This window comes from Chlamydotis macqueenii, chromosome 5 (genome assembly GCF_036417535.1).
Source record: "Chlamydotis macqueenii isolate bChlMac1 chromosome 5, bChlMac1.mat, whole genome shotgun sequence".
Lineage (NCBI taxonomy): Eukaryota > Metazoa > Chordata > Aves > Otidiformes > Otididae > Chlamydotis > Chlamydotis macqueenii.
Genome location: NC_141560.1, coordinates 43,429,191 through 43,446,910, shown reverse-complemented (window position 1 = coordinate 43,446,910; position 17,720 = coordinate 43,429,191). Strand labels below are relative to the sequence as shown.

Below are 17,720 nucleotides of genomic sequence, written 5' to 3'. Positions count from 1 at the left end.
TGCTCTAATTAGTCACTGCAGCCAAATTGGTAGGTGTGATTGGCTGGCAGTATTTCGGGGGGCATAGCGGGGAATCAAAAGATCCTAATGTGCCTGTTTTGAGCAGCTCAGAGTTATCTGGTGGACTGCAGAACTAGGAGGATTTGTCAAGATGAAGGGAAATTTGCTCCTGATGGATGGTTCTGGTAGCTCCGGCCTCATCAGTGTTAAAGGAGCCAAAGCCTGAGAAATCATCCTTTTAAGAGCTCCCCTCTTGCACCTGTTTCCCTTGACATTCTGGGGCATACACAAAGGACACAAGCAAGAATATCCCTGGAAGGCAATGCCCAAAGAGCTGGGTGATGTTTCACAGGGGTGGGCAAAGCCGGAGCCCTTCCCTTTGCTGAAATCTGGTGGGAGCAGGGAGAAGCCTGGCCACACGGCGGGGGAAGGTACATCACACTGACGCATGGGTAGGAGGCTGCTTTTGGATGAGGTGCTGCAGGGAAAACGTCAGACCCTCGGCTTAAAACTTATTCTAGCCCAGTACACAAAGTGCAGGGCAAGGTTAGGCATTTCATTGCATTTGTGGGAGTGGTAGGGGAAGGGACCTCTGCAGGGGTCTGTGAAACCCCTGTCAGACTCCCCTGCCATGGATGCGAGGTCAGACCCTCTCTGGGCAGTACAGACCCATCCGAGAAAAGAGAGCTCCCCTCTCTCCCAGCCACTGTTCAACAGCCAGCCCTGTCACAACAGGTTGGCAACAGCTCAGTGCTGTACTCCTCTCCACAGAGAAATCGTATCACATAGAGAGGGATCTTCACAAGCCCCCACCTCATCTCCTCCTCCTGCGGCAGAGAGCGAGCCCTGCCGTACAGCCCAGCCAGAGGCGGGAGATGGAGCCACGCTTCACCAGCTCTGAGAGGGGCTCCTGCCTGCGCTGCCTTCCAGCCCCGGAGGGGCTGATTGCAAGAAGGAGTCATTTCAATGGCCAAATTCTAACGAACCCACTTGGACCTTTCTAGAAAATGAATATTAATTTTATAGAGCCCCTGTTGCCTTGTGTTTCACACAAAATTGGGACAAAACCGATCAGTTTTAGTGGACGTAAATGGGCTATCAGGGGTACAGGCTGATAGCCAGCCAGGTCCCAAGTCCTCACCGATCTGAGCACGCAGCTGTTCTGCTTTTACAGTTAACTGAGGGATTTAAGTATTTTTTCAGACGGGATGGAACCAGAGCCATGGTGCTGCTAGCAATGTCTTTGTTTTACAGACTCCCGCGCAGCCCCTTCATCGGAGGAGCTCATTGCACCTCATAAACTTTCTTCCATGATCTTCCTCCTTCCGAAAGGATGATGTTAGCTGTATTTTGGAGGGGGAGAAGAAACTGAGGGAGAACAGTTCTGACTTGCTCAGAACTGCAGAAGAAATCACAGTGCTGCTAGAAATAAAATGTGCAAGTTTGCTTCTAGCCCCCGCCATCAAACACGTGGTCCCAGCACTGAACCAATTCTGCACGTGGCCAGGGACCGGGACAGTCAGGGAGCAGGAGGTGAGGAGCTGTGCATGTGGGCTGGCGTGACAACCATGCCTCAATGAAAGGACCCATCAACCCAGGGCTGATGCTGCATCTTTTTATTTTGTTTTTATTTTGCTTCACTAAGCAAATGCAGAGCAAGTGATAGGAGGAGGGGAAAAGGTGGCTTGAAAAAAACAAAACAAAAACCCAACCAAAAAACAAACAGGAGGGAAGAGGCAGCTGCTGGAGTATAAGGGGAAAGTGAGCTGCTAACAAGAAAGAAGTTCATAGATGCCAAGCCCGCACTAATTCTTAATAAAATACAATACTGAAAATAGGATCTGAGAGTCTCCAAAATACAATATCTTAAGGGATCGGCAATAATACAAAATAAGGTTCATTATGTACAAACGCGTTCTGCTCTTGGTCTCTGTACAACGTTGGGAGTGGGAGGCACGGGGACATGCTCAGTGGAAGTGTTGGGGTGGAGGAGGGCGTGCTTGGACCCGGCAGTGGTTCTTTGTGCTGGGGTGGAGGCGGAGGACGGGGAATGCAGTGGTATCTGGTGACCAGCGGGGTCCTGTGTGAACCTCGAGAAGAGCAGAGCTATGCTGAAGGCCTTCCTCTTCCTCACCCCACTGGCCACACAAGTATGGTTGCAGCTAGCTGTGTCCAAATTTGTCCTAAATGGCTTCAGAGGGCAAAACCAGTTTCCGAAAGGGAGAAAAGAGGGATGTGAGGGCCCTTCCCTCACTTCTCCCAGTCCTTGAGCAAGAGCCATCCCATCCTTCCTCTCCAGTGAGCCCTCTCCACTCCCAGCCTGGGGGGAGAGGAGAGGCTGGGGCAGTGCAGAGTGAGTCCAGGGTGCTTGAGGAGAAGCAAGCCAAAGAGGAGACCTGGCAGAGTGCACAGGGACTCCCACGTACGAACATGGGGCAGCCTGCCACATCCCAGATCTCCGACACTCAAGTCCCACATTGTCCTTCCATCAAATGGCAGCTGAGGCAACAGAGCGAGGAGACACGAGCCTTTCAGCAGGGCTTTTGCCAGGGAGGAAGAAAGGTCAGAAATGGGTGCCTGGGTGCTAAAGAGGATGGCATAGGCTTGAGATGAGGTCATTTCAGCACCAAACTTGGCAAGTCTGGCCTGAAGGGTGGTATGGCAAGAGTTTGCTACCTTTGGTGCGAGTACTTTGAAGGAAGAGGTCTAAAACAGTCTTTGGTGACTCTGGCCAATTCCAACATGCCACCTCTTCCCTGACAGACATACCTGTCACCAGAGATGCCAGTTTGTCCTCAGTGGCTTTCACAACACTGCTGTGCACACAGAGGATACGAGGGGAACTGTGGCTATCTGGCAGCCCTCCAAGGGGCTGCAGAGCTCTCCTTGGTGGTTCCTAGGAAGACCCCATTCGGCATGAAGCAGAACTGGGGATGGAGAGCTAGGACGGGGATCACATTATGGGAGCGGGTTTCTCTCACTCACTCTCAAAGGGGGAAGCTTGCAGAATGGAAAGTGAGAAGGCCACTGACCTGGTTAGCACTGCACTGTAGGGCCCAAGCTGGGAACAGAAAGGGAAATACCACCCCTGCCAAAGCAAGGGTGCCGAGGGTGGGGAGAAGTGGGTTGTAGGGGAAAATTTTTCTCTATTTCAGAGCTCTGGTTGCCCAGAAGCTGCTGGTTAATTTTTACTGCTGTTTATCTGTGTGGAATCTATCTCCCCCACTCCGTTTGTGTGCAGATCTTTGCAGATAGTTGGTGTGGAAGTTATGTAGGCATGTCCATCAAGAGAAAACTAGAGCAAGGAAGAACTAAGTTTTCTCTCAATGGAAGCAAAAGTATACTAACAGATGGAGGGGAAGGAATGAGCTCAAACTCTCCAGAGCCATCTCTCCAGCACCAGTTTCACCCACTCCTAAGCCCCCCAGGCAGGTTAGTAAATCCAGCACTCTCTCTCTCTCTCCTTCAGGTGCATCTGATGTAGCCAAGGGGTACACGCCCGGGGACAGCCCCCTTGGTCTGGAGGCTTTGGGGAGTGAGCTGAATGGTTTGGGGGCTTCCCGTGGCCTTCCTCCACTCCAAGGTGAGCCCACACCCATAGGGTAGTGCTCATTCAAGCAGGAGGTAAGGCCAGGAGAAGAGGGTGTCTCAGGGCTTCGCCAGACATTTATTGCTGGTTTTTGCAGTCCTGTGACTCCCCTCAGAGAGATCAGTACTAACGGGGGAGCATAGGGAAGGGGAGGAGCTGAACCCAAGGCCAGTTTAGGAGTGTCTGAATGCAGTTCCCTCTTCCGCCAAGTTCCCTCAGTTGCTCGGTGAGGAGGGAATCCTGCAATCAGACAGATGAGGCCTTGAGGTCCAGCAGCTGCTACAAGTATTCAGCTGTCTCACTGGAGCTTGTCTCCCTGAAGAAAAGAAAAGACAATGCATCAGTCAAGGTTCATTGTAGCCTCCTATGCAAATTCACCTCTCTGTGTGCCCGGTGGGTTTGTTCTGCCCAGGATGGAGCCCTTCCCCAGGGCACTGAATGACCAGTGGGACCGCCTGAATCACCCAGTCCTCAGCTTTATGCCAGTGGGACACTGCTTTATGGAGTCCCAAACTTCTGCTCTAGAAAATAAACTTGGTCTTATTCTCCCTGCCAGGATTGCCCTCCTCCAGCCACTGCTCTTTAGCTAATTGCATGTCCCAGGCAGCTCAGCTGTCCTTAGCTTGCAGCAGAGAAGACATGCCTGCTGCTCTCTCCCAGACACCATGGTGTGTTTTGGGGCTCAGAGGGTGGCCCCCACCTGCTTACCTCTCATGGAATTGCTCTTTGAGGTGGGCGAGAGTCGGGTCAGTTCGGTTCTGGTCAGGACCCTCTAGCTGGGATTTGCTCAGATATTTGGCTGTCTCATGTGTCCTGGCCAGATGAGGCCTTCCCTCCTCAGACTGCCCTTTTTCAGCTTCCCATCCCTCGGGATGGTCCATGGTTAGGAACGAGCTATAGCTCTCTTCTAAGGAGCCAGCACCCTCATCATAGAAAAGGAGGCTCCGTGACTGAACTGGAAAAAAGGAGAGCATTGGTTAACAATGAGGACAAGGTCTCTTACAATGGGTGTGGGTCACAGTGGTGGTTTCAGCACATGCTCATACAGCTATGACCTCCATGTGTAACGGTGCAGGAGGCCTGCTCTGCAGGATACCCACCTCCCCCCAGCTTCTGGAAGCAAATGCCTCCCTGGGCACACAACCTCTTCAGAAGGCAACCAATCTGCCCTGGGACTTTTTCCTCACGGTCCTTCCTTTGACACTTGTCAGGTTTTGGGCCAATGGTTGGCAGAGAATGACAACAGGCCCAAACAAAGTGCTGTTATCAGAGTTTGTACCACTGACAGGGCAGCAATCTGCCCTTGCCAGAGCCCCAGCATATGGGGTAGGTAGGCACTGAAGGAAGGACACTACCCTTGAACTAGGAGTGTCGAGAGAAGAGCTGGAAATGGTCTGACAGGGTGAAATGGAGGAACCATGTTAGACTCACTCTTACTAGTTGTGTAAATGTCTGGTGCTGGTGTTGCTTTCACTGTCTGTGATGCTGAAGAGAACTCAGGGAGACAGGGCATCAGGGATCCCAGGACCAGAACGAAACAGAGTGCCAGCACCTAGAGAAGAAATCAGCACGGAGTTAGTGCCCCTAGCCATGACGAAACACTCCCTCTGCAGCATATAAACATGAGGCTGTGTAAGAGCATGTGGTCAGGCTGACAACTGGGTCGCTGTGGTCACCCAGGGAGGGAAAGGGCTTGCTCTGCTAGTCTCTACTGCAAATCTAAGAAGGGAAGTCCGAAACTTCCTCGTATTTTATTTGAAGTATTTCTGCTTCAGTCGTGAAAACTTGCCTGTCCAGTTGATGAGAGATGGTGGAAGGCATAGCTGAGGAACAAGCTGAGAAAGAGGGAGACTCAACAGAAGGGATGAACTCTGCCTTGACCAAAGGGAACCTAACCGCTGGCTCAGCAGGAGCTGTAACAGGCTGTAAGAAAACAAGGTCACTGGGAGAAATCTGTGTGGTACCACAGCACATAGCAAAGTGAAGCTACTGTACATGCCAGGACAGAAATGACAGCAGAACTGCAGCCGCCTAATACCTGATAGCAAGGATGGAGAGTCCAAGGAAAGGGTTACATTTATGCTTGACACGCACTTTTGCAGGACCATGTGTCCATGCCTGCTACTGTCAGGCAGACCAGTCAGAGCTACTGGGCAGTGATAAAAGGAGAGATGCAGATGAAAGCTCCCTGGAAATCTCCCTCTGGCAGGTCTGCACCTGTCTGTAAATTCTGCCAGAATAGTAAACCTTCAGAGTGAGATGCCAGTGCTAATCGTAAGTGACTCTGTAGAGTTTAGGGAACTACCAATATAGCACAAGAGGAGACATATGGGAAATGATATGGAGCCAAATCCTTACTACCTGATCACCCACGTGCCACGGCCGGTATATAACTAGGTGCTGCCAGCTCAGTGCTCAGATTGAGCACATCGAAGAGGTAATGCATCTGTTGGTGATTTCTACACCCTATGTATAAACTAGCTACGTTTGATCTGTGGGGACAGCCAGCTATTTTTGCTTGACTGCTTTTCAGAATAGCCATCTATTTCAGAACAGCCACGCCTAAGTAATGGACAGAAGCTGGTGCAACAAGAGATAATTTTGATGACCAGTGGATTCCAGGAGAGGTGGAAGATCAAATAATATGCTATTGTTCTGGTTTTATTTAGTGAGGGGGGGCTATAGTGGCAGCTTCTGTAAGAAGCTGCTAGAAGTTGTTCCCCTTTGTTCAGTGAACTCATCTGGGCCTACGGTGAACCTGCTGCTGGCCAAGGCTGAGCCAATTGGTAGCAGAATGTTCCCTGATAACGCCTCTGTGGTAATGTATTTAAGAAGGGGAAAAACAGGAAGAAAAAAAAAAGAAGAAGAGAAGATGTGAAAAAGCTGGAGCAGGGACAGAGAGGGGGAGGCACAAGCCTCGTGGGCCTTGCAGGCCTCACCCTCTGGCCTCTCACCAGGCAGCCGACTGGGCCTGGCCCGGCTGCAAGAAGTGGAGAGGAGATGAGATGTGAAGAGAACCTGAGAGGCATCTGCCAGCCTGTTGTGAAGAATTTTTCTTGTGAGAGGAATGCCTGCAGACGCCAAGGTCAGTGAAGAAGGAGGTGGAGTAATGCTGCTCCTGGCCAAGATTCCCCTGCAGCCTGTTGTGACGACCATGGTGGAGCAGGTTGTCCCCCTGTAGCCCATGGAGGTCCATGGAGGAGCAGAGATCCACCTGCAGCCCATGAAGGACCCCAGATCGGGGCAGGCAGATTCCTGAAGGAGGCTGTGGCCCGTGGAGGGCCCACTGGGGCAGCTGTTCTGGAGGGACTGCACCCTGTGGAAGAGATGACCCACGCCAGAGCAGTTTCACAAAGGACTGTGGCTCGTGGGAGGGACCCTACGATGGAGCAGGGAAGGAATGCGAGGAGTTCTTCCCCAGAGGAGGAAGGAGGGATGTAAAGCGATGTATGATGAACTGACCTTAACCCCCATTCCCTCTTCCCCCCTGTGCCGCTCAAGGCAGGAAGGTGGTAGAGATGATGTTAAGCCCGGGAAGAGGAAGGGGTGGGGGGAGGTTATCTTGTTCCCTGTCTCATTCTCCTGCTTTGTTTTTAATAATAAACAAATAGTTTTCCCCAAGTCAAGTCTGTTTTGCCCTTAACGGTAACTTCAAGGATTTCTCCCCGTCCTTATCTCAAACCTTGAGCCATTTTTCTTATATCATCTCCCCCTATTCTCTCAGAGGGTGGGGGGAGTGAGAGAGAGTCTACGTAGTCTGATCCCGAATGGGGATAAACTTCAACAGCTATGTAAAGGGTGATTTTAATTGTCCAGACTCTTCATGGCTACTTTTAAAGTAAGGAAATTAAATGGGGACAGCATAGATGCTGTCTAAGCACATCATGTCACGCACACAAAGCATTTAGAACCCTTATTCCACAAACATAGGGGGAAAAAATAAATTCTGGATAGATGTTACTTGTAATTATCACAGCCAAACACACAACTTGCAGAAAGGGGAGACAGCCCCGTGAAGCCTGTTTTTCTCTTCTAAAACAAATAGGCTCTATGGGCTGGGAAAGAGCAGTATACTTAACATACTGCTTTAATATGGCTTTCAACTGTGGCTTTGCAAACCAGCATTGTGTTTGCTCTGTTTTGTTTCAGGTTAACTCTGATCAACGCTCTGATTCAGTTCCAGTTCAAAGTCTGTAACACTTAATAACAATAACTCCTGGTTTGACTCTGAGTACCATTAATCTCACAGCTTTTGGACCATCTTACCATTTTGACCTCTTAAAAAGTAAGGGAAACTAAGCTAGAGGAAACTATTGCAAAACCAATTGGAAAGGTGAAGGCAAAATTAATTAAAAGAAAAGACATCCTGAGAGCATAGTTATCAAACCGTTCACTGTCAAACTAGGAAGAAGTAGCAGATGGAGTAGCAGAGAGATTCATGATGGCTCTGGCAAGATTCAACATTTTTAAGCTTGACTTGGATGATGGACTGTATCAAATCTGCAGATGGGAGAGACTACAAGCAGACTGGCTTTTGGTCAGGATTCAAATTCAGAATGATCTTGACCATGGGGAGAAGTGGTCCAAGAGGACAGAGGGCAAACCAATACAGACAAATGCCAAGACCTGCTGAGACCTATGAGGTGGCAGGATTGATTAGTAGAGGAAACACATCAGTGACTATGTAGCTAGGCAGCTGTTCTACAGAAGAGGATCTGGGAGTTACACTGGAGCACAAGGTGGACTCAAGTTTGTGTCGCTTTGCAAAGGGCAAATCTTGGCCTAGGCAGTATGAACAGACTCGCTGGCTGGCTGGCTCTGTACCAGCCTTCAGGTGGAACACTGTGTGCAGCTTTGGGCACTGTACTTCCAAAAAGAGGTGGGGCAATCAGAGAAAGTCTGTAAGAGAGGCCTGGGAACAAGCAGTGATTCAACCACTCAGCCTACAAGGGAAGACTGAAGAAATCTTAGTGATCTAGCAGAGCAGACTGAAGGGAGTTGCTTGAAAACAGTAGTTTTCAAATATGTAAAATGCAGCTGCACAAAGGGAGGGTAAATTGATCTTGTTTACAGTGGGCAGAAGAACTTGTAATAAGCTTAAGCTGTTGCAAGGAAGATTGAGATAAGATAATAAGAAAGTTTTATCTGGGGAAGATAACAAAGCACTGGAATGGTTTGCCTGAGGAGGCTGAGGACTGCTCATCACTGGAGGCCTTCAAGAACTGGCTCGAAAAATATCCAGCAGCAATGACAGAGGGCTAAAAAAGAAGGGTACTCTGCTCCACTCCCATGCTGCAAAGCATGATGATTTTACATATCTGTCATGATAAGAAGTGCTATATTTGAAAATGGAAAATGGGAACTATGAGAGGAACTGGCTGAAGATAGGAAAGCAAATTACAAATTCTTGAAATGCTTCAAAGCTAGGAAGCCTGAGAGAGTTGGTGTGTGGGCTGGGATGCCATGGAACAAAGGGAGCAGCAAGGAGAGATAAGACATTGTTGGGAAGCTAAATTAGGTATTTTATCAGCCTATAGCACAGGGGATCTCTGGAAGGCACCTCTCCTGGGTTTGCTCATTCCAGGTAGTAGTGATGAAGAATTGCTGGAACCAGGGGTGCTCTGATTGAGCTGCTGCATTAAGGAGCAATGAGTCACTGGGCCCAGCTGGGTCACACCCAAAAATGTGGAAAGAACTTGGGAATGAAGCCACAGAGCAGCCAACAGAAAAAAGAGTAAATCATTAAAATCTGGTCTGACATGGGGCCAGCAAAGCGTAGCAAAAGTCTGAGCAGATTTTGAAAGGAGAAAAGTGCTGAAAATTACAGAGCAGGGGCTCTGGAAGCAAGGAAACTGATTGAACCGAGAGTGAAAAACAACCCCTCAGGACAGTGAGGGTGCTGAGAAAGTGGGGCAAGCACCTAATCATCTGTTTGTATTTCATGACTGTTAACAGTACCGAAGTGATAACTAGATATAGATAACTAACTTTGACAAATTTGTCTCAAGCAGCTACTACGACAATCCTGCAAAGACATCACAGGGTTGAAGGTTATATTTTTATCATGGATCAGAAATTTTCCCCTGGCAAAGAATGAGCTGAAGAATAAGCAATTGATTCTATTTATGGCCACACAAAGGCATTCTCCAAAGCCCCACAGTGAAGCTAATATTGCTTAACTATGATCCTCCACTATGAGAAATGAGAGGCAAACAGGGGTTACTACAACCAACAGACAACCCCGAATCATTTTGGTTAGTCAAAAGGGCAAACAAAGAGAATTCCAGCTGGATTTAACAAAGCCTGATGTGCTTGCCTATAGCAAGAACAGATGGCATTTCTCGCTGATAAACACAAGGTAATGCTCACTGGGAGTAATTCTTGAACTGTTCATCTGCCCTGCTGAGTTAAACAATAAGCATTACCAACTCAGCAAAAGAAAACTCTACCCATTACAGTGGAAGCTCATTGAAGATTTTTGCTGAATGTCCCATAGCTAATGAAAAGCAAATAAAGTGCTGTTTTGACCAAAGAACAAGACAGTGAAAAGGCAGGAATTATTCTAATGCTGTTGCATGAACAACTGATACTACCGACATATGTATGACACAGGGCCCAGTTCTGGTGACTCTTAACGCAAAAGGAGAGAGCAGAGGTAACTGGCAACAGAGTTTGGCAGCAGGGAAGAAGGCAGAGACAGGCAATTGACAAAGCTGTCTAGGGAAGCATGGCCAACAAGGAAGATGGAAATGAAGCTCCTACCATTAGGCAGGTCCCAGTCTGGGTGGAAGCCATTTTGTAAGGTCTGGAGACTTTCCCAGCTACCAGAGCTTGCAGCTTCTGTAACTGCTGGAGCAGAGTCCTATGATAGGAAACAACCCAAATCAAAACTTGATAAGGCCGTAACAGCCAGTAAGTGATGTAAGAATACCACTAGCCCTTTCATATTTTATCCTGATTTTCCCTTCTTGTGAAAACAAGTATCTCCCCCTCGCTGTATCTTGCCCAAGTTCTCTTACCAAACAGGCCTGGGAAGCATGAAACAAAAAAGGGTGAGTTTGAGATATGAAGCGTGTAGGAACTGTGGGAGGTGCAGCCCCAAGGTGCCATTACACTGCAGTAACCCCCTGCAGCACCTTCCCTTAGTCTCCTCACCAGTAGATCCACCACAACCTTCACTGCAGCTACGCACCATTATGAATGTCCCACTCATCTAGGAGTCCTGGGTGCCTCAAAGCCCAGCCAGTCATCTCTGAATGCAATGGAGAGAAAGGCTACCATGAAAACCAAGCTATGGGTCAGGGGCTGAACTTTGTAGTCAGGTCAGACAATGAGCACAGGCCCACCTGCTCCCACTTCACTCAGAGGCACATACTCTGCAGCTCAGCCTCTGCCGCGAACCATATGGTGGAAAGAGAAACAAAAAACGGTTTTGATTCCTTCCAGCTTCTTCAGTCCTGGCAAACTCTGCAGAGGGGATGTGGGCAAAGCCAAATCTTGAGTTCAGCAACTAATTCATTCTCTGGCTGCCCCAGCTGGATCACGTGCTAAGGTCTCTCTGCCCCATTTAACTGAACACGGGCATCGGCACACATAAGCACAGAACAGTGGTAGGTGTGTTACTAAGCCACTGAGCCCTCCACTGGGCTAGTGAAGAAATCGGCGATCAGGGAGACCGCAGAGCACACAGTTCACAAGGGCTGCAAATTACTGAAATGCAGACTACTGAGTGTTTCCCCCTGGGAGAGCTGACTGTTTTACACAAATATGTTTGAGCTTTTATAAAATGCCAGGTCTTCGAGCCAGGAGATCGCAGGAGAATCCCAGCTTTATCTGTTTCCAGCTCCTCTTTTGCTCCTTGTACATGTGGAGAGAAGCACAGAGCGTCCCACTGCCAGTGCTCAAAAAATGAGCCCAATTAGAAAGAACACAATGTGTATTTTGAAAAAAAAATCTCCTGGCTTTTAGGCCAATCTTCTGATTTTGCAGGGTGGGGCTCATGCTTTTTCAGCAGCAGTGGCTGCCTGCACTCCCAGCAAGGCAGGCTACGCCTCGTGGATCAGAGTGGCTCAGCAGCCGTGTCTCTGTCAAATGGGAGACTCCAGTGGCTCGCACACCTCAGCCGGTCCATGCCTGACAGTCCCTGGTCCCAGCACCAGTGTCTGGCCTGGAAGCCGGGACCACAGCACTCATGTCACAGGTGGGAGGAAGGAGTGCGGCAGAGCCTCAAGGAGTACCACACAAGCTGTAGTGGCAGCAGAGAGGTGTGTGGGGGGGAACTGGCTCTCTGGCTGTGGTTCTTCCTTTCAATTTGGGCTGAGGGTGATAGAAACGGGGCTATAGAAATGAGCTTCCCCCTCACTAGCCCTGCAGCAGGCTCTGCCCTTGCTCATACCTACTGCACCCAGTAAGAGGGAGCTCTGAGCCAGGCTGTCCTCCAGCTCCTGCTCCCCATGCTCACTGCAGGGGTGGGAATCTTCATTATTTGCTTCTGAGGAAGCAAATTCCCCATGTGATCAGTCAGCCAGCTCTGCGTATGAGGAACACAAGCGCTCACCACATTCTTGGGTGAGGGAGCCAGGGTCCTGCTTTGGGGCTATGGGAGCAGTTTGCTTCTTTCAGGTGAACAGGAGTGGGAGCAGACGGGAGGGAGATCCTTCAGGCTTGTTTTGCAATAGGAAGCTGCAAGGCTGGGCAAGGGCTGGGGTACCACATGCAGAGGGAGTTGCCCTGGATTTGATAGGAGCTGGGATCTCTACCTTTATTAGAGAAATAGGCTTTCCCTGTATTCAAAAAGTCTGTTCAGCTCTTCTCAAAAGAAACCTGAAAGAGCCATATTATGCCCAGGGCCATGAATTCCTCCAAAGAGCCCAAGAGCAGAAACAGTGGGTCTGAGAGGCTGGTGTGAGGGTCCTCCCTCAGAGCAGCTGCCCTGGAGACAGCCAGAGGCCTGAAGGGCAATGGGGAGAGTGGCATGAGCCCAAAGGCCTTCAGAAAGAAGGAGGAAGAGATGTGAGAAATGCGCCTTCCCTCCCTCCTTTTGCTGCGGTGCAGCCTGGCCGTCCCAACACAAACATTCCAGGCTCACTAACCAAACCCAGCTGCCTCACTGCTGCCACAGGCCGAAAACCAGCGCCTCACTGAGCAGCGCCCATCCTGCCAGTAGCTGGGGGAGCCTGCCTTTCTCTTCTCACCTCCCTGCCCCGGCGCTCTCCTGGTTGCTCTTCCTGCCCACCCACCCTACCCACAGAGGATCAGGTCTAGCCCCTCTTACCTGTTTGCATTTTCTAAGGTCTCTACTTTTTTCCAGAGTTCATTGTTTTCTGTTGTGTATGTCTCAACTCTGTGGGAATAAAACCCATAACTGGTTAGTTACAAAGGCAGACAGATCAAGCAAACATATTCCTTGCCTCCCTTGGGGTGTGGAGGCTCAGTGGCCCCATCCATCCTGGCAGATATGGTCCAGGAGCCAAATGTCCCTCTCATGTCTAGATGTCTGGCTGCAGCCAGCCCCAGTGGACCAGGGATGAGATTGCAGGTGGACAGTTACATGTGACATTTCCCAGTTCAGGCTTTCCTGAAGGCTGGGAAAGCCAGTAGCAGCCAGTTACTAGCAGGTCAAGTCTGGACAGACCCAAAGTTATGCAGGCATTTCCATCACTTCCAAACCCCTCTAAGGAGCACGGAAAAGGAACAGAGGGACAAATTCAAACCTGTCCCACTCAGACTGAAAACCTGCCCTGGCTCTGCGCCTTGCATATGAAAACCAGGCAGTTCTGTGCAAATGCTGGGCCACCTCCGACTGTAGGCACTTGAGGGCAGCAAAGAACCTGCAGGCTCCTTCCCACTGCTTCGGAAGGGAAAGCGGTTAGGCTGCGCTTGGGGCGAGGGAAGGGGAATGACTCCAGGGCCGGAGGAAGGCAGGCCAGGGACACAGCTTGATCCTGGTGGAGGTTTCCAGCACTGCCTCCGAACCAGGCGTTCCGTGTAAAAACTGGGCTTGCAGCAAAGGTGTCAAACTGAATGGTGAAGGGCCCAAGTACAGGTTTTGACAAACCAGCTCCTACAGAAAGCCAAGCTGACCAAAGACTTGTTGCATTACAAAATTCACTGAATGCTGCTTTTGGTTCACATTTAAACCTGGCATTGTTTGAAAGCCATCTGTCACAACAATGCACTAGCATAACAAACCGCTGAGTACGTACAGGCACCACAGCCACGTCTGGGGAAGGGGCCCCAGCAGAGAAAGCCCTGGACCTGCCACTTGAGTGAGACCAGCCAACCCCCCAGCCCTGGCTTGAAGGATCTGGGTGTCAATGTGGGACATCATTAGCCAGAGGTGATGTGCTCTGATACCTGGACACACATGCACAACAAGGTGCTGCTTATGGAAGCGTATGAGAACTTGAAGGTGCCTTGAGTCATCTGTTTTCATTCAGCTTTCTGTGCACTTAGAGAACACAAACAAATAGCATCAAGGAGAAGAGTTAATTAAGGTTGGGTTTGGGGGTTGTTTTTTTTCCCTTTTGCTGATCTCAAGTAGTGTTAATAACAGGGGAAAAGATGGTATTCAAACAGAAATGCGAATTTGCACCGGGTTCTCAGCATTCTTTGCCTGGGAATGCCCATTAAGTGCTGCTAGTACAGAGAGGATCACAAGATCAGGCCCTCAAGAGTTATTTTCTGCCCTGTCACTATCATGTGATATCATCACCTTAGGCTTATGCCTGCCACATGTGCAGGACCTCAGGGCTGCAAGGAGAAAAACAAAGCTCATGTAGGCAACGGTGGAAGGGGAGGGAGTGTGGGAAATAACTGTAGTGCAAGGTTTTTCTTGCTATCAGATACTTGTGTGTCCACCCGCATGGGAAGAGAGGGGGAAAAGCCATGATTAGTGCACTCAGAGGGCCTGCTGCTTATGGGACAGACAAAATAGAAGCAACTTCTAGTGGGGAAACACAACTCTTACCCAAAATCTCACCTTGTTGGCAGCCAAAATGGCCTGTGGTCTGCAAGGGACCAGCCAAACTAAGCAGTTGGAAGCACAAGGTTTTTAGAGCAATCTTTATTCTGCAAGAGGATTTCTAGGAAGGAGGGGAGTAGGGGCAGGATCCCAAACCAAACTTCTGTGCAGCCAGCCTTGCAAGGAATTGTATTTTTTGAGCAGTTCAGAAACAAAAACATTAGAAAGGGGGACTGTGCATGGACAGGGCTCCTTTTTCAAAGGTAAGACTGAGAAAAAGAAACTTACTTTTTCTCTAGACACTCCACATATTCTTTCTTCTTCCTGCGACTCTCCTGAGCAGAGATCTGTGAGGGGTCAGCCATCAGAAAGGAGTCAGTATCATAAGCCTCTAGACATTTCTTTGTGGCTCCCTCATCTTGTCAGTTCCCTGCACACACAGCACCCTAGATGTAAATGGGGCCTTCCAGCTTGCCATTCCTACTGGTCTCCAGGCCAAAACTGGGAGGGATGGATGCTGTAGGTGTGCAGCCTCCTTTGGCCTGTAGGCCACAACCGTTTTTTGCAGTGTGCCTGATCCCCTTGCTGCTGAGAGCATCTTTAGGGTTGCTTTGAACTCCTCTGACTCACATGGGTAAGTGGTGTGGTCATCTGGGCAGATTCTGCCCCAGACCACTTCTGAGTCATTGAGTGACTAATTCAGGGTCTCAAAATTTCTCCCACAGGATGCTTTCTAATCAGAGTCTAAAGCCTCACAGCCTCTGCCTGGCTAATGAGCTCCGTGCATCACTCGCCCTGCACCATGCAATGGCTCTTGTTTCCCTGCCCCCACAGCAAGGCCTGACCAGGTCAGTTTGTCTGATCCATGATGCCTTAGCTTGTGGGCCCCATCTCAGGCCACACACTCCCAGGAGCTGCGCTGGAAGCCACACTCCCCAGATATGGCTGCATGCACAACATTCATGAAGAGATGCCCCACGGCACCATTTCTGTGGGTTGGGAAGCTCGTGCCAGTGCACCACAGGCAGGACTCCACCTTTTCTGAGCTGCACTGCAGCTGAGGAGGTGAGAGTAATTATAGCATTGGTCAGCTGAGGATGCTGTGGAATCATGGAAACTGCATGGTTACTGCAGTTTTTTGCAGTCACCTTGTTCTTGATTTTCCTCCTGACCCTCTTCAGTGCTTTCTCCTCTGCTTTGGTGAGGGGCAGCTTGGTAGGAATGGGGTAGCCCTCGGCAATCAAGGTGCGTTTCTCCTCTTCAGTCAAGAGCAGCGGGCCAGAGGTCCCTTGTAACTTCTGAAACACACAGAGAGCAGCCATCAGTGTCAGCAAGGAGTTCTATCCCAGTGATACCCCTTAAAGCCTTGCAGAGACAGCTAGGGGCTCAGTACCAATAGGTGCAGGGCTGTGCTCTTTCCTGCTCTCAACCTGATCCTGGGGGCACAGCTCAGCAGCTGCCTTCCTCTTTTATGTGGGAGGGCATCTGCCCCTTCGTGGCGAGGCTGGCTACACACTCGCACTGCAAGACCCCGCCAAAGAACTTTTGAGCGATGGTTAAAAAACAGTCTGGCTATGGGAATTCTTGGTTATTCCTTTCTCTCCCATGAACCTCCTCACAAAGTCCTCCAGTGTCCAGGCCACTTCCCAAAGTATGGGGTGAAAGACAATGCTTGCTAAAACAAAATAGCTGCTGGTAGGCATTATGCACCTCACCTCACTCCTGTGAGCACCATCCTGTCCCCACACCCCTACGTTAGGACATCACATTGCCTTGCCTTGCCAGAGCATTTCAGTTTGGAGACCTTAACAAGGGCAAGATCCCCCACATAAGCCTCCACCCCACTCTGAGCACCAAGGAGCCCTGTGTCCCAGTGATGTCCTGCTGCCTTCTTACGTGTGGTGCTGTGAGGAGAGGTGAGGAGGAAATGGCAGTAGAAGAGCGAGCAGCAGGACGGGCTGGGCTAGAGGGAGGCAGGGACCGGGGGCTCTGGGATCCGTCGCTGTCACTGCCATGGCTGCTGGGTGGAGTTGGAGGCATCTGTACCAGGTCATCTACTGAGAAATAAGGAGATTAAGTCAATGGCTGATCAGGTCAGACCATGTCGGCCTGTTCATGCAGGTATAGGGCCCTGAGTAACAACAGGAAAAGGCACTGCCATAACAGAGGACTGAAAGGAGAGGGTGATGAATCTCACAAGATGCAGTGGGTCTGAGAAAAAGGCTGGACTGAACGCTGCCTCAGATAGAGATGAGGGTGACCTCAAATGTGCTAAACTAGGAACTGCAGGAGTCAGAGCTGGCAGGGGCTTTGCCAAGACACTGAAGGTATTCACAAAGCAATACGATGCTCCGATGTCAACTAAAATGGAGTACAAAGCCTGTGATGTTTTGGTCCATAGCCTGTTCACAAGTATAGGAAGCTCTGTAAGCAAAGAGCTCTTCCAAAAGCACCACAGGGCTCACACACTTGCCAGCACACTTGATCCAAAGGGGCTCTGGTCACTCAGTTGGTTGCCAAGCACTTTAAAACTGTCCCCACTTTGTACTGGAGAGCCCTGGGGGCCTTAATGGAGGTGGGAATATGCCTAAGGAATGTCTCTCTGCAGCAGTGGGTGTTCCTATACTGCTTTCATTTGTGCATCGGCAGATTTTCAGATGCTTGGGTTTCTTTCAAATTAAACTGGATCTTGAATTTCCTGAATTTCAGATGGTTGTTTTTGGATAACACTACAGTCCCACTGAGGATTTTAAAGGCACTCTTGCCTATTTCCAACTCTGAGGTAGCCTGTTTTGCCTGGGAGTCCCTGTTTGAACAATTCTGTGCATGGCTGCTGTTCCAGACACTCATCTGAGTTGAAACAGTGCAGCACTTACTCCTCTGTTGGTCTGTGCCCCAGAATTACCTTGTATGCATGGCTCTGCTCTCAGGTTTTATCTTTCCTTCCTGTATAGTAATGATCTATACCTGAGTAACATAGAGGGTTGTAAGTTGACCAGCAAATTCTATCTTCTTACCTGCACGTACATTTAGAAACTGGTTCACCTCTTTGGGTTCAGCTTTGATCACAGGTGCTGGAGTCATTTCTATGGGAGTCTGTGGAAGAGAAGCAGAAAGAGCTCTTGGGCACTGCCACCTCGCCTGCCCAGAGGGCTCCCACCATTTCTG

At 49.8% G+C, this 17,720-nt stretch overlaps 1 protein-coding gene across 2 annotated transcripts in view; it reads right to left on the bottom strand.

Annotated features, from left to right (window-relative positions):
- Positions 1–1,601: 1,601 nt before the first annotated feature.
- Positions 1,602–17,720, bottom strand: part of CREB3L1 (cAMP responsive element binding protein 3 like 1) — a 47,194-nt gene continuing 31,075 nt past the window's right edge. Inside the window, exons 4-12 of one of the 2 annotated variants that reach the window (XM_086749843.1) lie at positions 17,570–17,648; positions 16,449–16,609; positions 15,701–15,850; positions 14,841–14,899; positions 12,864–12,932; positions 10,352–10,451; positions 5,021–5,141; positions 4,298–4,544; positions 1,602–3,905 (exon numbers count right to left, since the gene is read on the bottom strand). In XM_086749843.1, the coding sequence (XP_086605969.1) occupies positions 3,869–3,905; positions 4,298–4,544; positions 5,021–5,141; positions 10,352–10,451; positions 12,864–12,932; positions 14,841–14,899; positions 15,701–15,850; positions 16,449–16,609; positions 17,570–17,648 (1,023 nt within the window). In that variant the 3' untranslated portion in view covers positions 1,602–3,868. The remainder of the gene's footprint in view (positions 3,906–4,297; positions 4,545–5,020; positions 5,142–10,351; positions 10,452–12,863; positions 12,933–14,840; positions 14,900–15,700; positions 15,851–16,448; positions 16,610–17,569; positions 17,649–17,720) is intronic. The other variant, XM_086749844.1, reaches the window with a different exon arrangement.